Raw genomic sequence first — 25,511 nt, 5'->3', positions numbered from 1 at the left:
TCGGAGCACCACCTGGACATCCAGCGGTTCAGCGACCATAACCTGCTGTAGGTTATGTCACCTCGTCTCATTGGGAGGGGGCCAGAGAAGATTACCACTTCGGACATCGCCTTCGCTAATTTAAACACCTCTTTAAAGTTATTCTTGGTAACCTCAGACTGACGAAGGCGTATATCGTTAGCTCCGGCATGTACCACTATCTTAGAAAAGCTATGCTGTCCTAAGGCCCTGAGATTGCCTTCAATGTCCGGTACCCTGGCCCCCGGGATACACCTGACCACAGCCGCTGGAGCCCCTAAAGGTCTGGCTAGTTTCACGTGTCTCATGATCGAGTCTCCTATGACCAGAGTTCTTCCAGGTTTCTCAGCGGGTGAATCACTGAGAGGGGCAAACCTGTTGGACACGTGAAGCGCGGGGGTGGTGTGCTCCGGTGGGCTAGCTTTAGCCTTAGCCTTAGCTTTGGCTGCGCGAGTATGCCGCCGAGTCGTCACCCACTCGCCCCGCTGTGAAGGCTCTAATGCCGGAGTCGGGGACTGGCTATCTCCGCCCGCGGCACCCAGACTGTCTTCTAAAGAAATAACACTACTCTCGCTCTCTCTAACCCTCTCTAAAGTCTGGATGCGCTCCTCTAACGCTGATATCTTCTCCGTCAGAGTGCTAACTAGCACACACCTGTCACAGGTAAAATTACCGCTAACGACGGAGGAAGACGGTCTAAACATCCTGCACTCCACACACTGAACAAGCTGAATATTAGTCATCTTAAACGTACCTGAGTTGTAGAAATGTAGAAGAAATGTTGTGTAGAGTTTAAAAATCCCGCTGTTGTTCTCAGACGAAAAAACACACGGGCGTCACACACATTATGTGTGGTTTTCTTTTGGAGCTTCAAGTCTGGTCTCGATGTTTAAGGACATTTATTACTCCAGGTATTTCTTTGGACTCCTTTTTGTGTGTGACAATAAACTTCTGAACTGAGTGGATTGTGTCGGCCTTATTAGTGGTCCTATTAAACCCGTGACAGATTTTAAACTCACAACAACTTACTCTGTGTCTGATGAAGGTTGATGTTTAAAATCAGTACCAATACCCTTTGACCGTTCGCTCTTGAAGGACACACAGCTGGGTTCAGGTCCAGGTCCAGGAGATTCTGGTGTTTGATGGGACCTGATAGAAAAACAACTTTGGTGACGCTCACATATTCAGTCAAAGTTTCCTTCATAAATGACAAATAGAATCAGAAGAATAGTAAAAATGTCCTGATGAAATATTCAATTCTAGATGAGACTTGGAGACAGAATCAGTCCGATGGTCTCAGTCATCTCACCTCTGAGCTTTGGTCTGGCTCTCATGGTCCCCACACAGAGTGGTTTTAGAGGGAGGGACTCCCTCCTCTCTGTCCTCACACTGATCCATGCTGCTGAATCCACATCCACATCAGCTCACACACACTTTCTACCTTCATGTGGAGAGGAAACACAAATCATTGATGTGCAGTGAAAACTGAAATCCTCCTTTCCATCATTTCTCCTGGACAAAGATCAGCTGCTCCTCCACTGATTGGCTCTTCTTTCCTCTTTCATATCAGTGTCACTTGAATGCAGTCAGACAGCAGTGGGAGGCAGAGGAAGCTGCCATCAGCTGCTCTACTTCTACTATCAGTCCACTAGATGGAGGCATGAAGCTGCAGCCCAGCACACACAGGATGATGGACCAACATTTACACTCACTCAGTCATTTGGACTGACGCTGATACTTCACTAACTTTTCCACCACTAAACAACATTTAGAGATTATTTCAGAAAAATAATCTGAAAAAAATAAAATCTAAAAAACACAGTATTTCAGTGTCTCTCTACAAATGTATAAGATTCTGACTTTATTTAAGATGTCTTGAGATAATTTTGTTGTTATTTGGTGCAATATAAATTAAACTGAATCGACTGTTTTTTTCCCCATTTCCTTTCTATACAGGACAGAATATTTCCAGTATGATACAGGCTGTAGATCAAAAAAGGAGTCACTAGTTAAACAGGAACTTGGACATTTGCTGTTAGTAACTTCCTGTTCATCACTCTTTGTTGAATTAAATGAAGAATCTGATATTTATTGACAATATAGGCATTAACAGGAACAATATGACATTCACAGGGTGAAGAGTTCCTCTTTCCACAGACCTCACAACAACAACAACAACAACAACAACAACAAGTTAACGTACTGAACAGCAGACCAACCCCTGAGGGAGAAACACTGTCAGTGTTGAACAGAGACATTATTAGAAGCTGAAGTTGTGAATCCACAGACACGGTGGTCACAAGTTGATGTGTCTGCTGCTGCTGTTCAGAGAGACGTGTGTCTGATGCTGTGGAGGTTGAACGTGGACAAACAGACAACAAGTGCTGATCATCTACTGGATCAGTGGTTTGAATCCAGAACAAACTGTTTCTATTTGTTTTAATGTCATGAAGTTGAGTCGTTGACATTTATTCACTTTAACAATGTTTCAAAGATGAAACGAACAAGTTTGATGTTTGAGTGAAAACAGACCAAAGAAAGTCACAGAGAGAGATTTACTCAGTCCACTGAGGAGCCTCTGATTTCAGACTCTCCCCTAACACAGTACAAGCTACGTTCAAGCTGCGTCGGACTAGTTCTTGTCGAAATACTCTTTAGATTAGTGTTTGGTTTAATAAAACAACGAAAAACAGTTAAATCGGCTTTAACGAGGACAGATGACGAACTTTCTTCCTGTTTTCAACAACAACGAGCGACGCATTCGGAAGTTGGTCACCAGGTGACGCGGTCACTCGCAAATCCGGAACCACGGTCCTGGATCGGTACCGTAGTGAAACCTCCTATGTTAGTTTACCTTCAGAAGGTGGATAGTGTAGTGTTAGGATCACCGCCTTCCACGTGAGAGTTTGGGGTTGAAATCCCAGCCTAGCTCCTGTAGGGGTCCTTAGGCAAGACCTCCTTACACTTACCCTGCCTGCCCTTGTAAGTCACTTTGGATAAAAGTATCTGCCAAATGACTAAATGTAAATGTAGAAGGTGCTGTTTAAGGCTACCAGGTGGTCGGGCAGAACATAGGAGGGGAAATTCACGGATGAGGAGAGTTTCAGAAGGGAGGTGTCATTTTCCAATGTAATTGATTGAAACAGGTTTATCGAAGATCTGTGTTACCGTCTGATACACTTTATATGGGCTTAATGGTAATAATGTCCAGTTAACAAGATGTCCAGCACAGCATGTATACTCTTGACCAGAGTCCAACAGAGTATGTTGGACTCTGGTCAAGAGTATTTGTGCAACAAGATCATGTCCAGTCTAGAAATGCCTTCATATCAATCAGGATCCCTAATATAAGTGCCAGGATGTGTGGTACCAGGACTATGTTTTAAAGTTGGACCCTGAAGACACCTGGGAAAGGAGAGTATGAACAGAGTGGAGAGGAGAGCAAGTTTCTGATCCCACAGCTTTGGTGAGAATGAACAAATGTCAGCTGACCTCAATTGACTTACCACTGTGTGAAATTAGTCCTCGACGATCAGAACCAGACATATTATTAATGTAGGATTGGAGCTGCTAACATGCTGCTAACTCAGACGGCTCAGTGGGACCAACACCTGAGCAGAGCCACAGCAGCAGCTGAGTCGACACAGGAGGTGTTCAGGTGAAGCTGGGAGTGTGGACCATTCCCATTTAGAGAGCACTCAGTGCCGGTCCCCACAGGACAGAACAAGTGAACAGACGTTTCCTGGCAGTTCACGGAGAGGAATTCTGCATTAGTGTTATTATCTGACTTTAGCAGCTACATTGAAGAATAAATGTTCAGATTCCTGAATGATTAAATTCATAACTGAGTAATTTTCCTACAGCAGGAAGATTGGCCTAGTTTCTTAGAGACTTGTGTTTTTTTTATTAGGATTAACTATTGCAGCCCCTTGATCGTAGTCACAGAAAGTTAGTGTCCATATTATTATGAACCCCTTTTGGGTCCTAAAATCCAGGTCCTTGACGTCCCTAAAATGCTCCTGAACATAGTGAAAAAGTTTACTAGTTTAGTTTTTCAGCATCACTTTGAGACGAGGAGGAGATCACCCCCATTAAACCAGCACAGAAGAAGTAGAAACAGTAGTTGTAGGCGTGGTTGATGTGGTTTTTGTAGAATTCATTAGGATTCTCCTAATTTTACCAACATTCTTCAGGTGGAAGAAGGAAGTTGTGATTCATTTAAAAATGTAAAAATGCAGTACTCAAGAGCAAGTACCTGCCCCAAACAGTACTCCACTACAAGTACAGGTACCACTAGAAATTGTGTACTCAAGTTGGAGTACTTAGTACAAGTACATAAAAGTACAAATGTAGTTCAGATGTGTTGAACATGTGACTCTGACACCAGAGAAACTCGACCTTTAAAAAGGATCAAATATTTATTGTCAGCTTGTTTCACATTTGTAGTAGTGGATAAAAACTGGTTCTGTGTTACTGCAGAGACCTGGTGTGGAACTAAACCAGAATCCTGGATCAGGTTCAGACCAGCAGAGTCCAGCAGGTGGCAGCACTGACTGTCTGTTGAGCAGGAAACAGAAGCACTAACTGTGTTTTCCTCCATCAATTAAACAGCTGCAGCTGCAGGTCCAGGTCCAGAAACCAGTGGGAACCAGAATATTTCCTGGTCCACAACAAGGACAGGGGTCAACAGTCATCACTAAAACTGGACTGAACTGGTCCCAAATGCATCAACACAGTATTTGTTGTTTTAGTGAAGCAGCAAACTGGTTGTAGAAGGACTAGTGAGAGAACTACTGTTAAGACGTTTCCACATATGCACTCCGGACTGACTCTGGAGGATCAGGTCCAGACATTGTGTGGACTTGTGGGTTCACACATGCAGAACACAGCAGGAGAAAGTCCAGGTGACATAAGTTCCCACGCTGCATTAGATTGATAAACCTGGAGTCAATTTAAACCTGGATCAAAAGTAGCATCTGTACAAACTGGGTCCAGACTGTGTCCTGCTCTGACCTTTGACCTTCTTCCTGAGATAAGATCAGACCCAGGATCAGTCCTGAGGCTCTGATGGTGATCTGGTCTGACTCAGGCCTGTAGGGATCTGAGGACACACAGGTGTATATCCATCCATTATCCGGGGCGGGGTCGCGGGGGCAGCAGTCTGAGCAGAGAGACCCAGACTTCCCTCAAACGGAGGTCTTTACCTTCAAATACACTTGTCACAATATAGAAAGAAGATTGAACCAAATGTGTCCTTGATGACAGTGAGCAGTGAAAATCAAAGACTTCCTCTGATGTTCAGACTCGGTTTAAGTCTTAATGCAGCTGGATGTAAAGAATTCTCTTCACAGAATATATTCGAAGCTGATACTGATCACTGACCAGTCTGTTTCAGTAGCACATTGATTCACATGGAAACTGGGTCGTCTTCAAATCAAAGAGGTTCTGTTGGTTCTGACCAACATATCTTCATCTTCTGATGCTGTGATGATGCCGTTTGTGTCTCATCAGTTCTCTCAGTAACGTTGGTGAAGTCTGCTCTGTGTGGTCTGAACGTCCAGTGAAGTAAATGAGGAACATGTTGGTCACAGTATGAAGCTGTGGAAGTTCTGCAGTAGTTTGTCTGATCACTGCTGATAGAAGGTTCTAACAGAGACAAGTCAGCACTGCTGCTCTGGTTCATGTTGTTCTCATAGTTTAGTAGAAATAAAAATAATTTTCTTAGAATTTCATCACCAGGAGAAACCATCACTAGAGGATTACGGAGCTTTGTGAATACGACCCCAGGTGTTTGAACGTTGTGGCAGACAGGGATCAGCTCTCAGCAGAACCACTAGGACCTGTCTGTGGCTACACAGCCTCATTCCACCACCAGAGAAATGGATCCAGCTAGTTAACCAAGCTAACCAGCTCTCAGCACTGTGTTCCCACAGTCCCAGCTGTCCCTGGATGAAAGGCGGTGTACTGTCCAGGTTACTGTACACCACCTTTCTGTCTATATCTCTGCTGAATGATTCATAGAGTTTGAACCAGAATGAGATCATGTGAACAATCAGAACCACAACAACTGCAGCACAGATACGGCTACAGTCCCAATCAGCAGCTCCATCCCAGCCGTAATCCCAGATCTAGTTGGTCTCCATCAGCCTCAGCAGTGCTGGTTCTGTCCTCTGTTAACTAACTGTCTCCATCTCTCTGAGTTCCAGTGATACTTGCTGCTGAGGGTGAACCCACTCTCTGTGGACACAGCCAGCGGGGATCTACTGCAGGACACGGGCTAAACTCTCAGAATAAATCGATATGGACCAGAGATCAAATAAATCACTGCTGTGACACTGGCTCCTTCAAGAAAAACACCAACAGAGTCCAGACCTCTACAGTCCTGTGTTTGTCTGATACTACGACTCACTATGATCAGATGATTTATATGTTTTTACAAACACAAAACCAAACCTGGAATTCAAAGAGGAGATACTAACTTTGGCTCAACTATAGATTACACAGACTTTATCTGGACATCATCATCGACCTTTCTCCACATTTCAGCATCATGTTGGTTCAACAACAACGTTGATTTGACTCAGGTTTTTACACTGGACACCTTTCCTGATACAACACTCTGAAATTTCCCAGGTGAGGGACTGACGCTCAGAGTCCAACAGCTTATTCAACCTCAACCTTTCTCCACATTTCCACATACAGTGAAACCTCAGTGTCCAACCAGTGTCTCCACTGAGCCACCCATTCTCCCTCCATCATCCTGTCCTCATTTGTCCTCTGAAGGGTCGCAGCAGTGCTGGATCCTATCTCAGCTGTCATTAGGTCAGAGGCAGGGTCCACCTGGACAGGTGTCCAGTCTATCACAGGGCTGACATACAGAGACAGACAAACATTCACACCCAGGGACAGTTTAGAGTCCATTAACCTACATACATGTGTTTGGACTGTGGGAGGAAGCCGGAGAACCTGGAGAAAAGCCGCTCAAACACAGGAAGAACATCCAAACTCCACACAGAAAGGCACCCGGCCGACCTGAGGATTCAAACCCAGCTCCTTCTTACACTGAACCATTCCCCTCAAAATGACTAAAGTCTTCAACAGAGACTGTGGACTCTGGTTTCTAGTGTCAAATGTCTTAAAGCTAATGACTGACCTGTTGAAGGTCACGGGATGTTTGTGTGTCTCCAGATTAGCTGCACATTTGAATGAAGCCAATGAAAACGTCCCACTGTCCTGCAGAGTGATGATGTGCACCTACACAGTGGATCCTCACATTTGATCTTAATGTTCCAGATTAGTTTTTACTGAACAGCCGCTTCACAATCTGCCCAGTACAACCACAGTCTGACCTGCTGGTTACTGAGCAGCTCCACTGGGTCAGTCCGAGTGAAGAACGACTCCATCGTGATGAAATCGTTTCTATCTAGGCCTGGACTTACGTCAGTGAACACACCACACAGGTGCTGGTGTTCTCATTCAGCTGTTTCTTTTCATCTGGACTTCAGTATTTGATTTGTTCTCATTTCTCTGCCTTGTTCCAACTGCTCAGAGAAAATGTTGAATTGTCTCTGCTGAGGAAACCACAGCACTGACAGTCCCGATCACAGACGAAGGAGATCATCTCCAGTTCTATCAGCCCGTGTTGGGATGGAGGGAGCATCTCTACTGTGGCTGCTCTGGAAGACATTTTACATTTAGACCACATGTTGACTGACGTTTGATTGGATTTATTTCCACTTTGGTTTTTACTCAGTCACTTTCTTGACTGTGTGAAACTGAGCTGTAGGTTTTACTTTCAAAAACACTCCCCCCTCATTAGTTCACAGGAAAGTTAGTCTGACACCATCTCACCAAGGTTTTAGTACGTTGCTGGTTATGATATATTTCTATTTGAATAATGAACAATATCACATTTACAACATGAAATGATTGTTTGACTTGTTCTTTACTGACAAACACATGATTCTTTGTAATTCAGAGTATTTAGAATAAAGTTTGGTTTGTTCGTGTCCACTGTTCTGATTCCTCTCAGAGCTACATGAGAACATTTAAACCCATCCTCAGGTTCAATGGTACAAATCATTTGAATTGACCAGTTTGTGTTGTGTAATAATACACATGCTTGTTTTCTGTTGGTTGTGCTCCTCAACAGACTTTTTAATGCTGCTCTCAGCTCACTGCGTCTTTGTTTAACAGGTTCAGTTTCTTTGATTTAACATGTAAAACATTAAAAACATCAGTTCACTGATGAAGTGGATAAAATTCTGTCTCCATCACTGTGAGTGTTTGTGTGTGGATCATTCAGGAAACAGCTTCACGAGTCACTGAGATACAGAAAATGTTTAATGGAACAAGTTGTGTTGCGAACACGAGATTAAACTCTAACAAGTAGAATCACACTAGACACACACTAGAAATCAAAAGGTACAAATACTGTGAACTGGTCTTCTGCTCAGTTTGTAGTAACACAGGATAAGAACCAGGTGTTTACAGTACACAAAGTCAAGAACTGAGCAAAGGGAAAAGTATTTGTATAGAAAAATACTTCAATACAAGTAGAAGTACCCTTTAACTTTTTATACTCTAGTAAAGTGATATTTTGATAAACATTTGTTATTAAAATGAAAAAACATCAGCTGTTTATTAGTTTTTTACAATATGTGAAAAGTAACTAGTAAATAATGCTGTAAAATAAATGTAGTGAAGAAGACATACTCCAGTAAAGTACAAATACCTCAGAACTGTACTTAACCACATTACTTGAGTAAATGTACTTAGTTACTTTTCACCTCTGATAAGAGCCACATGAAATAAAATAGTTCATTATAAGAAGAAAATGAAGAACGAAAAGCACAGAGGGTTTTTTTACGATGGGTTTTAGGATTAAACTAAACTGTTCTTTAGGGGCGACGATTCCCAGTTCACCCCCCGATTCCTGGCTGCATGTTGAAGTGTCCCTGGACAAGACACTGAACTCTGAACCCTTGGTGCCTAAAATGCAGCTTCCTGTCCAAAATGAATTTCTCCAAGAGGATTAATAAAGAATCAATTATTATTATTATTCAGCTGAATCAACATAGTCCTCATTCCACCTGCTACATAAGGTTGATAAACGGTTGTTTCCCTCATGTACTTCAGTAAAAGTACACTAAATATTTCTTATCCAGTTGTTCTCTAAACAACGACGACACTACGCCTGCCCAGTCCACTCTCACACTGTCGGGAGTGAAAGCCTGAACTGAAGCGTTGACTTCAATGCAAAGAGGACATGTGACAGTGAAACAGAGGAAAGTTAAAACCACTGTTGATCCACAAAACACTCTGAACCCACAATGACATGTGGAACTATTGTTCTGGTTTCTTGTTCATGTGGAACTGTACTGTGGAATTTAAAGTCAGTCTCTGTAACGCTGAAGCAGAGCTCCAACAACATCCAGTCTCACTTTGTAGGCGACTGTTTGCTTCAAGGAAGGTGCATAGAAGAAATAACAGGGATGGAGGTGAAGTGCACTGTTTGGTGCTAACATGAGAGCATCGCTGACATGGTCATCTGCTGCTGTAACATACTGGACTGTCACTAATGGAGTCACAGTCATTATTCCCTCTGTTTGAAACCAGGACCAGTGTTTCTGTGATGTCAGCACTCTGTTTACATGGGAGAGGATTAATAAAGTAGCACATCGTGTCAGAAACAGTCTTAGAGCAGTATTTCTATGGCCTAGTGTTGGAATAATACATGTACAGTCCATCCCAATAAGAAGAAGAAACTGAAGAAAGAAGAAACTGATTGAATCCATGAATCTGAAAATGTGTGTGTGAGTGAAAGAGACAGACATGTACAGACTGAACTATCTGTTCAACAGAGACGACGTTTCTCTGACAGGACGACACTCTCAGTACTACACTGAACACAGAAACACTGAGGAACCAGGCCAGAACCTAAACCCAGGATGAAGAGGTTCAGTGAATGTGGTGTTGAAGGTGTGGAGGTGGATCAGTTTGTCAGAGGAGACTCTGTAGAAGGACAGAGTCCCAGCAGGACAGTCCACATACACTGATACTCTGTGAGAGACAGAGGAGGAGATGGATGTTTGTCTGTAGTTGTGATAGACAGAGTAACCACAATCATCAAAGCAGAACAGACTCCAGGACTGATCGTTCCTTCCAAACCAACAGTCTTTACTGTCTCCTTTCCTTTTGATTCCTCTGTAACTCACTGATATATCGACCACTCCTCTCCACTCGACCTCCCAGTAACAGCGACCAGTCAGACCATTATTACACAACAGCTGAGGCCAATAATCAAATCTGTCTGGATGATCAGGATATGACTGATCCTTCTTCACAAATGTCACCTTCCTGTTGTCGTCAGACAGTCGTAGTTTTCTGTTCACTGTGTTTGTGTCGATGGTGAGTTGACAGAAATCTGATGGAGAGAACAAGACACAATCCAGCTGCAGTTATTAATCTATCATCAGTTTGATGAGGACTCATGACATCAGGGATTTGAATGAGTGATGTGACAGTTTGAAGATGGTTGAATGTTGCTGCTTTGTTTTCATCAGTCTCATTAAAAACACACTTACACTTCCTCAGACCTGGTCTCAACCATCGGACTCCACCAGGCTCCACCCTGAAAGGAGGGGGGGGGTCAGAGCAGCACATTCTCTTTCAGCATGCACACATGGACATTACATGGCTCTCATACACACAGTGTGTTCTGGTTCTGTGCTAATGGAGGCTTGTATGTAGGGATGGACATTCAGCAAACAACTAAGGAATTGGAGTCCTTATCTTGGAATTCTACGGAGCAGGGAGGTGACATGGAGGAAAGATTTCAACTCTCTAGTTCACAGCAGTTTTGGTGTCAGACACCTGCTTTCAGTCTCACTCTGTCACCAGACAAACTAATGTGACACCACAGGAAGCAGGAAACTGGAGAGCAAAGTCCAAGAGGCTCAACTCCACATACATGGACTCTGTGTGTGTGTTTTCCTCTCTCTAATGTCTGTGGACTGATCTCAGCTGAGCTTCAGACGTTGTCCTGTGTTCAGAGGAAGTCTAGTTCACCTACAGCTACTGGATATTGATCATTACACACAGACTTTGTGGCTTCATCTGATTTGGGGTCAGATTTGTTGGAGCAGCCAGAGACAGAAAGTGAAAACAGGAGTTTGAGGAGAAAAACATTCAATCACAAACTAATTCTTCAACTGAGAACAACAAGGAGTTTTTCCTCTTTGACAGATTGTAATAATGAAAAGAACATGTTCTAGTTCTGATTTACTGTCTCCTATATATGACACAAGATCTCATCATGACAAGATCAGGATCTCAGGAAGGTGAAGATGCTTCAATCATCACTATTTGAGGAGACAGAGACATGATGCTGTGACCTGATTCAATCCTCTGATATTCATTCATTGTCATTCTGTGGATTAAAAACTCTACCTATAAGGTGGATGAATTTCCTGCTCATTTCACAGAATCTATTGTAACACCTGATTTCATCATGAGGAGATTTGTTCACAAAGTCAGAATGAGACACTGAAGTCAGAATTACAGGAGCTCCCCTCTTTTCTTTGCTGATTGTAAAGTGCTTCAGTGAAGATTTGTCATCAGCTGAGAGGAAATGTTTCCAGCACAAAACTACTTTCTGCTGCAGTGTTCATCAACACGACTCCACAGTGAGACACAAACTGATGCTGACACATTTTTCTTTCTTTTATGGCAAAAAAGTGTGTTTGTCTAAACAAACAGACTCATTAATCATTAACATCCCTACTTCATCCTCCATCAGACATTGTCTGTGGCTGCAGCAGGCCTCTCCATAACTGAGAGTGTTCAGTCTCCAGTGTGGATCCTCCAGTCCAGCAGACAGCAGCTTCACACCTGAGTGTCCTGGATGATTGTAGCTCAGGTCCAGCTCTCTCAGATGGGAGGGGTTGGAGCTCAGAGCTGAGGCCAGAGAAGCACAGCCTTCCTCTGTGATCAGACAGCCTGACAGTCTGCAGACACACAAAACAACACACAGGAGACTTGGTGCTGTTTTTTTTGTACAGACCAACATCACATACTCCTATTTGTATTTGAGGCAAAATTAGTCACATACAGTGGAACAAAAATGTAAGTGAATCATTTCCAATTTCATGTTATTCATCAGTTGTTTATGAAATGTAATCTGATCTTCACCAAAGTAACAAATATAACAAAACACAATATTTCTAAGTTAATAAAACACCTGAAGAGTCCTGATCTTTCATGTCTTCATTGAACACAACCATTAAACATACAGAGTGATGGTGGAAAAAGTCAGTGAAACACTGTCTGATGTCACTACATCAACTATAGTCAGGTGTTAGCAAACCTGAAATCCAATCAATGAAATAAAGAATGGAGGTGTGGTTTAGAGCTACATGTCTGTCATGAATGTTTTATTTTATAGTTTAGTTAAAATAGTTTTTATATTTGTGGCATTCAGGTTACATATAATGACTAATTAATGCATAAGATCAGAAAATTATGAAAAGTGACCACCTTTTTTTGTCACTGCCTATAACAACAACATTAACAAGAAAAACAAAGATGCTTATGTAGACAACGTCTCTGAGTCTTAAACAAATGCTATATATATATATATATATATATATATATATATATATATATATATATATATATATATATATATATATATACATTGTAAAAATACTTAGGAGAATCTTCTGCAACTTCAAACTTGTGACATTTGAAAATTTAGTCTGCTTGTGTCTCTCTCATGACAGCAGTTTTGGACTTTTGAAATATCTCGAATGATCCTCACAAACACAAAGTTTCTGGATCTAGAAAAACCTTCTGCCTTAAAATGTACTTGAGATAATGAATTCCAACCTGAGAGTTTCCAGTTTCCAGTTTGGATTCTCTCAGGTCCAGTTCTCTCAGACTAGATGACTGAGAGCTGAGAACTGAGGACAGAGCTTCACAGCTTCTCTCTGAGAGGTTACAGCCACTGAGTCTGGAAAACAGTGATGTATAAGATGAAAACATTTTTGTCAAACTGTATTTGTCACAATTCCTGCCTGATGCTGGCCCAGTTTATTTCTCTCTCTCTTTCACCTGGTCCCACTCCTGCTGCTCTGCTCCCCAGACCCTTCCTGCTATGCTCATACATGGACTGACTTACTGTTCCATTCCCTCTGCACTAATTACTGATCAGTTCCTCCTGTATTCACCCTCTCCTTTATAAGCTCCCTTCAGCCCTCAGTTCCCTGCTACGTTGTCAGTTCTGATTACGACTCTCTAGCAATTTTCTTGCCTTGTTCCCAACCTTGCTTCCCTACACAGTTTCTTGCTGTGTTCATTTGATACCTCCCTCTAGTTAGTTTTCTGTTTTTACTACGTTGGAGATTGTGTTATAATAAATCATTTTCTTTGCATTACTTGTGTCTTGTGACTCAATTCCCTGACAGTAATCACCTTTAATGTTGACCTTCAACTAAAAGAGATACAACACAGTGAAATAAAATCTGACAGGGAAGTAGCTATTTTTTTATATTGTAAAAATACTGATGAGAAACTTTTGCAACTGTGAACTTGTTACATTTGAAAGTTTAGTCTCCTTGAGTCTCTCTCATGTCAGCAGTTTTGGACTATTGAAATATCTCCAATGATCCTCACAGACACAAAATCTCTTGACCTAGAAAAACCTGATACAGAAAAATGCACTTAAGTTAATAAATCCTAACCTGAGAGTTTCCAGTTTACAGTGTGGATTCTCCAGTCCAGCAGAAAGAAGCTTCAATCCTGAATCCTGAAGGTTGTTGTTAATCAGGTCCAGTTCTCTCAGACTAGGGGACTGGGAGCTGAGAACTGAGGACAGAGCTTCACAGCTTCTCTCTGAGAGGTTACAGCCACTCAGTCTGAAAAACAGTGATGTATAACATGACAACATTTGTGTCAAACTGTAATTGTCACAATTCCTGCCTGATGCTGGCCCAGTTTGTTTCTCTCTCTCTTTCACCTGGTCCCACTCCTGCCTCCCTCCAGTTAGTTTCCCGTTTTCTTTGCTTTTGAGATTGTGTTATGATAAATTCTTTTCTTTGCATTACTTTTTTCTCTTGACTCCACCCCCTGACAGTAATCACCTTTAATGATGACCCTGAACTAAAAAGATACAACACAGTGAAATAAAATCAGACAGGAAGGTACAGTTATTTTATATATTGTATAAATACTGATGAGAAACTTTTGCAACTTAAAACTTGTGACATCACAAAGTTTAATCTCCTTGCGAGCAGTTATGGACATTTTAAATATCTCCAGTTATTTAAAACAGAAACTTGACCTGACCTGAGAGTTTCCAGTTTACAGTGTGGATTCTCCAGTCCAGCAGACAGAAGCTTCACTCCTGAATCCTGCATGTCGTTGTTACTCAGGTCTAGTTCTCTCAGACTAGAGGACTGGGAGCTGAGAACTGAGGACAGAGCTTCACAGCTTCTCTCTGATAGGTTACAACCACTCAGTCTGAAAAACAGTGATGTATAACATGACAACATTTGTGTTAACCTGTAATTGTCACAATTCCTGCCTGATGCTGGTCCAGTTTGTTTCTCTCTCTTTCACCTGGTCCCACTCCTGCTGCTCTGCTCTCCAGTCACTTCCTGCTATGCCCATACATGGACTGACTCACTCTTCCATTCCCTCTACACTAATTACTGATCAGTTCCTCCTGTATTCACCCTCTCCTTTATAAGCTCCCTTCAGCCCTCAGTTCCCTGATAGATTTTCAGTTCTGACTATGACTCTCCAGCCTTGCTTCCCTGCCCATGTTATAGCCTGGACCTTGCCCTCATACTCTATTAATTTCTTCCAGCCCTGTTTCTCAGACCTTTTCTCTCTCACTCACCAGCCCTTGGATAACGGACTTTGTACCTCAGCCAGTGTTAGTTTTTGCCTGCGTCTGTGCAGTGATTTTCTGTTGTTACTCTCTAGTTTAGGTTGTTACTTTGTTCCCCATTGTGCTTCAGTTTGGTTTTTATTGTCACTTTGTTTTTTTCTTTAGACCAGTTTCTTACTGTGTTCTTTTGATACCTCCCTCTAGGAAGTTTCCCATTTTCTCTGCTTTTGTGTTATAATAAATCATTTTCTTTGCATTACTTGTGTCTCGTGACACCATTCTCAGAAAGTAATCAGATTTAATGTTGACTCTGAACTAAAAAGATACAACACAGTGAAATAAAATCAGACAGGAAAGAACAGTTATTTTATATATTGTAAAAATACTGATGAGAAACTTTTGCAACTTAAAACTTGTGACATTACAAAGTTTAATCTGCTTGGGAGCAGTTAAGGACATTTTAAATATCTCCAGTTATTTAAAACAGAAACTTGACCTGACCTGAGAGTTTCCAGTTTACAGTGTGGATTCTCCAGTCCAGCAGACAGAAGCTTTACTCCTGAATCCTGCAGGTTGTTGTTACACAGGTCCAGTTCTCTCAGACTAGAGGATTGGGAGCTGAGAACTGAGGACAGAGCTTCACAGCTTCTCTCTGATAACTTACAGTCACTCAGTCTGAAAAACAGTGATGTAAAAGATGTCAACATTTGTGTCAAACTGTAATTGTCACAATTCCTGCCTGATGCTGGCCCAGTTTGTTTCTCTCTCTCTTTCACCTGGTCCCACTCCTGCTGCTCTGCTCCCCAGCCACTTCCTGCTATGCCCATACATGGACTGACTTACTCTTCCATTCCGTCTGCACTAATTACTGATCAGTTTCTCCTTAATCACTCTCTCCTTATGACTTTTGTTGTAGAAAGTACAGATATTTTATATATTGTAAAAATACTGATGAGAAACCTTTGCAACTTAAAACTTGTGACATTACAAGATCTAACCTGCTTGGGAGCAGTTTTGGACATTTTAAATATCTCCAGTTATTTAAAACAGAAACTTGACCTGACCTGAGAGTTTCCAGTTTACAGTGTGGATTCTCCAGTCCAGCAGACAGAAGCTTCACTCCTGAATCCTGCAGGTTGTTGTTACACAGGTCCAGTTCTCTCAGACTAGAGGACTGGGAGCTGAGAACTGAGGACAGAGCTTCACAGCTTCTCTCTGAGAGGTTACAGCCACTCAGTCTGAAAACAGGGATGTACAACATGACAACATTTGTGCTAAACTGCGATCAGTTATAATGTTGACTCTGATCTAAAAAATAATCAGCCCTATATATATATATATATATATATATATATATACACACACAACTATCCACATACTTACAAAGCTTTTTTAGCAGCTTTCAACACTGGCAGCAGCCTCAGAAGAACCTCCTCTGAAGCAGAGTATTTCTTCAGGTCAAACACATCCAGATCTTTTTCTGATGACAGTAAGATGAAGACCAGAGCTGACCACTGAGCAGGAGAGAGTTTATCTGTGGAGAGACTTCCTGAGTCCAGGTACTGTTGGATCTCCTCCACTAGAGAACGATCATTCAGTTCATTCAGACAGTGGAACAGGTTGATGCTTTTCTCTACTGAGGGAGTCTCTTTGATCTTCTTCTTGATGTACTGGACTGTTTCCTGATTGGTTGGTGATCTACTTCCTGTCTTGGTCTGCAGACCTCGTAGGAGAGTCGGATTGGTCTGCAGTGAAAGTCCCATAATAAAGCGGAGAAACAAGTCCAGGTGTCCATTTGGACTCTGTATGGCCTTGTCGACAGCACTCTGGTGGAGAGGTTTTAGTTCAGGTCTAAACAGTTTAGACCACAGAGAAGTTGACTGTTCTTCAGACAGCAGATTGACTCCAGAGTTGATGAAGGTCACATGGACATGAAGAGCAGCCAGAAACTCCTGAACACTCAGATGGACGAAGCAGAACACCTTGTCCTGGTACAGTCCTCTCTCCTCTTGAAAGATCTGTGTGAACACTCCTGAGTACACTGAGGCTGCTCTGATATCGATGCCACACTCTGTCAGGTCGGATTCATAGAAGATCAGGTTTCCTTTCTGCAGCTGCTCAAAAGCCAGATTTCCCAGAGACTCAATCATTTTCCTGCTCTCTGGACTCCAGTGTGGATCTGTCTCACCTCCTCCATTATATTTTATGTTCTTCACTTTGGACTGAACCACCAGGAAGTAGATGTACATCTCAGTCAGGGTCTTGGGCAGCTCTCCTCCCTCTCTGGTTTTCAACACATCCTCCAGAACTGTAGCAGTGATCCAGCAGAAGACTGGGATGTGACACATGATGTGGAGGCTTCGTGATGTCTTGATGTGGGAGATGATTGTTCTGGCCTTCTCCTCATCTCTGAACCTCTTCCTAAAGTACTCCTCCTTCTGTGGGTCAGTGAACCCTCTGACCTCTGTCACCATGTCAACACACTGAGGAGGGATCTGATTGGCTGCTGCAGGTCGTGTGGTTATCCAAAGGCGAGCAGAGGGAAGCAGGTTTCCCCTGATCAGGTTTGTCAGCAGCACATCCACTGAGGTGGACTCTGTAACATCAGTCAGGATCTGATTATTGTGGAAGTCCAGAGGAAGTCGACACTCGTCCAGACCGTCAAAGATGAAAACAACCTGGAACTCTTCAAACCTGCAGATTCCTGCTTCTTTGGTTTCAGTAAAGAAGTGATGAACAAGTTCCACCAAGCTGAACTTTTTCTCTTTCAGCACATTCAGCTCTCTGAAAGTCAATGGAAATGTGAACTGTATGTCCTGGTTGGCTTTGTCTTCAGCCCAGTCCAGAGTGAACTTCTGTGTTAAGACTGTTTTCCCAATGCCAGCCACTCCCTTTGTCATCACTGTTCTGATTGGTTCCTCTCTTCCAGGTGAGCCTTTAAAGATGTTTTCATGTCTGATGGTTGTTTCTGGTCTGTCTGGTTTCCTGGATGTTGTTTCAATCTGTCTGACCTCATGTTCATCATTGACCTCTCCAGTCCCTCCCTCTGTGATGTAGAGCTCTGTGTAGATCTGGTTCAGAAGGGTTGGGTTTCCTGCTTTAGCAATCCCCTCAAACACACACTGGAACTTCTTCTTCAGATTAGATTTAAGTTCAAGCTGACAAACTGCAGCTGAAGTTCCTGAATGAAACCACAAAAACATGATCAATATAATTTCTAATGAAAACACAGTTTGACAGTTTCATGACCCTAAATGATTCACATTTCAACATATTAACACTCCACATCTTCAGCTCTCAGTAAACGTCTCATTTGTCCATGATGTTAAATGTTTAGAGAAATCCTCTTACTGCTCTGCAGACAGTCAGCCAGCTCCTCCTGCTTCATTCTCCTCAGGAAGTTCAGTGTGATCTTCAGAAATGCCTCTCTGCTGCTCCTCCTCTGCTCTTCGTCCTCACCAACCAACACCTCCTCGTCCTCCCTCTGACTCTCCAAGCATTGTGGGTAATCTGGACTCAGAACCTTGTTGATCTTCTTCAGCTCGTTCTTCACAAAAGTGACAATGTTCTCCTCCAGCAGCTGGAACAGAAACTATATGAATGACACAATTCAACTCAAATCATGGAGCCAAACATCAGATCCATGTTGGACAGACTGACAATCCACTGGTCTAAAAAGTGCAGCATGGAGATTATTGGGAACACAACAGATTGAAAAGTAGTAGTTGGACATGTACAGACCAGAAATATGAAGTCCAGCTGTGTTGGATGCTGCTGGGCAGACTGACCACTGGGAACCTCTGAGCTCTCCTGGTCCACTCTGTGGAGGAATCATCAAGAATGAGCTCACAGTATGTTTAAAGTCAAAGACAAAGATTGCTGATGTGTAAAGATACTTTTTATTTTACAATCACAAGTGTGATACAACTTCACTCTAGGGGATCCTGTCATCACATTTTTTTTGTTTGTTATTTCTTCAGGTTATAACATTTTAAGCTGATTAACTTTGTGTTTTTGAACCAGGACGCCAAATCACAACAGAAGTCATTTGCAGGTACTTCACGATGTTTAAGGTTTTAGATCTTACAAAATATAACTGTATACAGAATTATATAAAAAACACAAAAGCCCTACTGAGCAGGTATTGGAGAGGAAAAACTCCCTTTAGAGTAGGAAACCTCTAACAGAACCAGGTTTAGGGTGGGTGGCCATCTGCCTCGACCAGTTGGGGTGAGTGGAAGGAGGAGAGAGAAAAGAACAGCAGGCAACAAAAACCAACAAGCAGCAAAAACATTGGACAGGTTGGTAGGACCAGTAACTGGACTCTAGAGGTATACAGCTCCAAGGAGGAGGATACCTGCAGAAAAGTAAAGAGAGATGGAGACAGAGAGGAGGAAACAACTACAGGAGAGAGAAGACACAAAGTTAATGACATGCAATGGTGGCATTTGCATTGATACAGGAGAAAGGAGAGAGGAGAGGAGCTCAGTTTATCAGTAGAGTTCCCCCAGCAGACTAACCTATAGCAGCATAACTAAAAGATGGTTCAGAGTCACCTGATCCATCTCTAACTATAAGCTTTATAAAAAAGGAAAGTTTTAAGTCTAGTCTTAAATGTGGAGAGGGCTTCTGATTTTACACGGAGCCAATGGAGAGAAGCTAACATAGGAGAAATATGATCTCTCTTGCTAATTCCAGTCAGAACTCTGGCTGCAGCATTTTGGATTAACTGGAGGCTTTTTAATGAGTTATTGGGACAAACTATTAATAATGAATTACAATAGTCCAGTCTGGAAGTAACAAATGCATGGACTAGTTTTTCAGCATCACTTTGGGACAGGATGCTCCTAATTTTAACTTTAATGTTTCTCATGTGAAAAAAGGCAGTTCTAGAGATTTCTTTGATGTATGAAGTGAAGGAGATATCCTGCTCAAAGATAACTCCAAGATTTCTTACAGTATTACTTGAGGCTAATACTAAGTCACCAAGGGTGAGAACGTGATTAGACATAGTGTCTCTGAGATTTTTAGGCCCAAACAGTATAACCTCTGTCTTGTCTGGATTTAGGAGAAGGAAATTGGAGGACATCCAGGCCTTTATGTCTTTTAAGCAGCTTGAAGTTTTATTAATTGATTAGTTTCTTCTGGTTTTGAGTGTCATAAATTGAAATTTATAGTGTTTCCTAATAATATTGAATACAGAGTTAATGGTACTGACTATGGGTCTGAGGAGAGCTCTCAAGGGGGTGGCTTCTCCAGGATAAAAACAGTGATAGTTTCCTTTATTAATGGCGTTTTCAAAGTCTAGGCTATCTATCACTTTCTTATTGTAGTTGTTGTAAGTCACCTTTCAGTTTTTCATAGCAGACCCTCCAAAAGTGAGATTATCTTTTCATGGTAATCTGCAGTTTAGGGATGACAATGCATCTTCCTCTCTCGGCTTGCAGGATAGTGATAGTTTCGATCCCTGCTAAGGGATGTCAGCCACAGAAGCAACTGAGACTCAAAGTCTCTACAGCTTATTGCAGTTCGCAGTTCCCTGCCAGTTCTCTGTCTCTGACTCTCATAACTTCTCCACCGGTGTACTGCAGGGCTCAGTCCTTGGTCCTCTTCTTTTTTCCATCTATACTTCTTCTCTAGGTTCTATCATCCATTCACATGGCTTTTCCTATCACTGATGTGCAGATGACACACAGCTCTTCCTGTCTTTTCCACCTAATGACTCTACTGTCTCGTCTTGCATCTTTGCCTGTCTTGCTGACATTTCTGATTGGATGAGACAAAGACACCTTCAACTTAACATTCCCAAGACTGAAGTTCTTGTCTTCCCTGCCAGACCTTCAACACAACACAACATCAGCATTAACATTGGATCTGCGGTGTTTGTCTCCACTAAGACGGCCAGAAATCTGGGGGTCATCATTGATGATCAGCTCTCTCCTGTGGCTGCAAGGATCAAGTTCAAAGCTCTGTCTCTTGCCTACAGAGTGGTCAACTCCACAGCTCCATCTTATATCAGTTCAACCATTCAGGTCTACATCCCCTTCCCGTCCACTGCGCTCAACCAGTGAATGACGTCTGATGGTACCAGCACCAAACTCTTCAGCTCAGTGATCCCACGATGGTGGAATGAGCTGCCTATCTCTGCATGCTCAGCCACCTCACTTGCAATTTTTAAAAAAAACTGCTGAAAACAGAACTCTTCCGCATCTTCCTTTGTACTTAAAAAAAAAAAAAAAAACACTCTCTTGTAATCACATCTCTTGAAACAGAAACACTTTTTTAACAGCACTTTGCTGTGATGTTGTTTCTCCTTGACTTAGATTTTGTTTGCTTGCCTTGTTTCTCACTTGTAAGTCGCTTTGGATAAAAGCGTCTGCTAAATGACAATGTAAATGTAATCATATCACTTACTGTTGTCGACGCTGACTCGCTATTCAGTTACTCTGTTTTTCCAATTTTACCAACTTAAAACTAAATTCATAGTGTTAGTGAAAAGCACTACTGGCGTAAGAGTTATAACATACACCTGTGTTGCTTAAGGACCATTCATAATACTTATTACTCTTGTTTTCTTGTGTTGTGAGGTCTGCTAGCTTAACTCTGTTAGCCATGGCTGCTTCTCCCTCTTCTTCTCCCTCTTCTTCTCCCGCTCTCTCTTGCTCGGTTTGCCATATGTTTAGTTTTTCCTCTGCCTCCTTTAGTGAGAAGGGGATTTGTAATAAATGTAGTTTATTTGCAGTATTGGAGGCGAGGCTGACTGATTTGGAGACTCAGCTCAGCACCGTGGAAAACAAGCCAGCTAGCCTAGCTCCCGTTAGCTGTCCTCCAGCTGGGTAACGGTTCGTAGGAAGCATAACCACAGACACTCGCCCAAGGTTCACCACGACCAGGTTTATTTTTTAAATCGATTTTCCCCACTCAGCGAGAAACCAGTGAGAAACCCACTCTATATAATATAATAATATATATATAATAATATATATAATAATTGGCATCTCTATAGTGAGAAAGTTAGAGACTCCATAGTCCAGTGTAATGCTGGGGGCAGAGCTTCTATTTAAAATGCCTGTGTAAAGATAAACGGAAACAACGTAACATAATAGTTAACAATCTGAATTCCCATTCTGACCAGTGACGTCATATTTAGCCGCATGACGTGGGCTACAGAGACAAAAGCTGGGCTGATTAGAAGAGACAGCATCCATCCCACTTTAGATGGTTCGTCTCTACTCTCTAGAAATATGACAGAGTTTATTAGACGACCTAAACCCTGACATGTCAGAGTGGAGCCCAGGACGCAGAGACGCAGTCTTACACACCTCTCTGCAGCTTCCTTACAGCCGTCACCCCCCAAAAACTACCATAACCCCATAGAGACAGTGCCTGCTCCCCGACTACCTAAATTATTTATGTCAAGAACTAACACAAGAGGAGTTATTCATAAGAACCTAATACAAATAAGGACGACTCCTCTCTTAGAACAAAATAACAAGAAAACAATCAAATGTGCCTCATATTACTCCTCATTAATAGAGGCAAATAAGAACAACCCTAGGTTTCTTTTCAGCACTGTAGCCAGGCTGACAAAGAGTCATATCTGTCATCAGTCGAGCCTAGTTTCCCTTTAATTCTTAGCAGCAATGATTTCATGAATTTCTTTACAAATAAAATCATAACTATTAGAGATAAAATTGATCAGATCCTTCCTGCATACGGCATGGATGGTCTCATTTGCACAACAGCTCTAGATTCATTTGTAAGACCACACTCGTACTTAGACTGCTTCCTCCCTGTAGATCGTTCTGAACTAATTTCAGTAATTAATTCCTCTAAACCCCATATGTCAAAGTCAAGGCCCGCGGGCCACATCCGGCCCAGCTCTGATAAAATGGCTGAAGAGCAAAGACTGAATGATTTGATTTGTTATTGCTGAAAAGCACAAATTTTATTTATATTTCCAGGTTATGTTATGCAGCATGTTCATATTTTGAATTTGTACAATTTTGACAGGATATATTTTTATGGAGAGTAAAATCTTTTGGGATATTTAAATTTAAGTTTATTTTTTATATAAAATGACATAAGAAATTTAAATGTTTGTTCTTTTAATGTTTACTTTATTTCTAACTTGTTTAATTTAGAGAGGATATATTTTTATAGAGAGCAAAATAGTATAAGTTATTTAAGGTTAATGTTAAAAAAAGTTAAGTTTTAAAAGTTTTAGTGTGTTCAATAAATGATTATCAGGTTCGGCCCGCGACCTAAAGTGTGTTTTGGATTTTGGCCCCCTGTGCAATTGAGTTTGACACCCCTGCTCTAAACCATCAACATGTCTCTTAGACCCCATCTCGACTAGACTCCTCAAAGATGTCTTACCTTTGATCAGCACGTCCATATTAGATCAGATCAATCTATCTTTACAAATATTCTACGTACCACAGGCTTTTAAGGTTGCTGTAGTCAAGCGCCTACTCAAAAAGCCTACTCTGTACTCAGGGGTTTTAGTGAATTATAGACCAATATCCAATCTGCCCTTTATTTCAAAAATTCTTGAAAAGGTAGTTTTTAAGCAATTATGTGACCACCTGCGCAGCAATAACTTGTATGAAGATTTCCAGCCAGGATTTAGAGTACATCATAGTACAGAAACAGCACTGGTAAAGGTCACTAATGATCTTCTATTAGCATCAGACAATGGTCTACTCTCTATACTCGTCATGTTAGATCTTAGTGCTGCATTCGACACTATAGATCACAACAGTTTATTACACAGACTGGAACATGTCATTGGGATCAAAGGTACAGCACTAGAGTGGTTTAAATCGTATCTATCGGATAGATTTCAGTTTGTACACGTTAATGATGAGTCTTCCATGCACAGCAAAGTCAGCTATGGAGTTCCACAGGGATCGGTGCTTGGACCGATTCTTTTCACTTTATATATGTCCCCCTTTAGGCAATGTTATTAGGAAACACTCTATAAATTTCCATTGTTATGCAGATGATACCCAGCTATATTTATCTATGAAACCAGGAGAAACTAATCAATTAGTCAAACTTCAAGCTGCTTAAAAGATATAAAGGCCTGGATGTCCTCCAATTTCCTTGTCCTAAATCCAGACAAGACAGAGGTTATACTGTTTGGGCCTAAAAATCTCAGAGACACTATATCTAATCACATTCTCACCCTTGATGACTTAGTTCTGGCCTCAAGTAATACTGTAAGAAATCTCAGAGTTATCTTTGAGCAGGATATCTCCTTCACTTCATACATCAAAGAAATCTCTAGAACTACCTTTTTTCAACTGAGAAACATTAAAGTTAAAATTAGGAGCATCCTGTCCCAAAGTGATGCTGAAAAACTAGTCCATGCATTTGTTACTTCCAGACTGGACTATTGTAATTCATTATTAATATTTTGTCCCAATAACTCATTAAAACGCCTCCAGTTAATCCAAAATGCTGCAGCCAGAGTTCTGACTGGAATTAGCAAGAGAGATCTTATTTCTCCTACGTTAGCTTCTCTCCATTGGCTCCCTGTAAAATCCAGAATTGAATTTAAAATTCTTCTCTTCATTTAATCATCACTTAATAAATCCCTTAATAATCAGGCTCCATCTTATCTTAAAGAACTCATAGTTCCATATCTTCCAAGCAGAACTCTACGTTCTCAGACTGCAGGTTTACTTGTGGTTCCTAGAGTTTCCTCTCCACTGGCTCAGTGTTAGTTTGATAGCATCAGGAAAACCACTGGTTTCCACCCAAACAGTCTTCAGACAACAACAGAAGATCAAACAGTCAGAAAGACTATAGAAACTATAAAGCAGAGGTCTGCAGTTCAGAACTGGTTCTACCGCTCAATTTTCAGATTCGAAAACAGAAATGATCAGAAACACGTTGAATCAAACTTCTCTGGAGAAACAACTGTTGAAACATCAGAAACTGACATTGTCATGTTATTTACAGCTCACCTGGTTACATAAGGGGGTTGTTGTCCTTTAAAATGAATGGGGCAATTAAATGACCGGTCACTCTTGAGAGACACACAGCTGGGTTCAGGTTCAGGTCCAGGTCCAGCTGATCGTGACCTCCTATCCATCCTGGTAGACAGATGAAAAGATACCAGAGAGGGAAATTCACTTTTTAAAAATCTTGAGCAATTAAGCTTAAGGGGAAACTAGAAACTTTGAATAGAACAGATCAATGAAAAGTTCAACTCTTTATACTAAATGATTTCAGTCCATCAGGTCACTTCACTATATGATCCAACCAAATACAGAAACTGGCCATATGCACAGTTAAACCACCAGTGTCTGACAGACTTTCAGAATAATCTGAGAAACTGATACAACTACGTCTTTGCTGTTTTCCTCTTAGCTCCAGGTGAACTGTGTTCAGCCCCTGACAGCACAGACTTTTTCAGATACAGTATGTCACTTTTTCAGTAGAAATATTCTCCAAAACACGACCTGTGGGCAACTTTCATGACCACCAGCAATTTATCGGTCAGAGCTTGATAAATATTGCAGCAAACAGAAAGAGCCCATATTTGATTTTGAAGAGGTCCCTGTGTCTGTGTGCTGGAGCCAGGCGAGGG

The 25,511-nt window shown here is 41.6% G+C and overlaps 2 protein-coding genes across 2 annotated transcripts in view; both read right to left on the bottom strand.

Annotated features, from left to right (window-relative positions):
• The window catches only part of LOC113168720 (NLR family CARD domain-containing protein 3-like), a 434,580-nt gene that overhangs the window by 101,323 nt on the left and 307,746 nt on the right, over positions 1-25,511 (bottom strand). The gene's annotated exons all lie outside the window — the stretch shown is intronic.
• Positions 1-25,511, bottom strand: part of LOC113168719 (NACHT, LRR and PYD domains-containing protein 3-like) — a 174,448-nt gene that overhangs the window by 10,566 nt on the left and 138,371 nt on the right. Inside the window, exons 10-15 of the mRNA XM_033326634.1 lie at positions 16,295-16,368; positions 15,976-16,149; positions 15,413-15,586; positions 14,365-14,538; positions 11,857-12,026; positions 10,605-10,655 (exon numbers count right to left, since the gene is read on the bottom strand). Coding sequence (XP_033182525.1) covers positions 10,605-10,655; positions 11,857-12,026; positions 14,365-14,538; positions 15,413-15,586; positions 15,976-16,149; positions 16,295-16,368 — 817 coding nt within the window. The remainder of the gene's footprint in view (positions 1-10,604; positions 10,656-11,856; positions 12,027-14,364; positions 14,539-15,412; positions 15,587-15,975; positions 16,150-16,294; positions 16,369-25,511) is intronic.

Source organism: Anabas testudineus, chromosome 18 (assembly GCF_900324465.2).
Source record: "Anabas testudineus chromosome 18, fAnaTes1.2, whole genome shotgun sequence".
In the NCBI taxonomy this organism is placed as follows: domain Eukaryota; kingdom Metazoa; phylum Chordata; class Actinopteri; order Anabantiformes; family Anabantidae; genus Anabas; species Anabas testudineus.
Note: the sequence above shows the minus strand (reverse complement) of the source record. Positions and strands in the feature narration are given on the sequence as shown.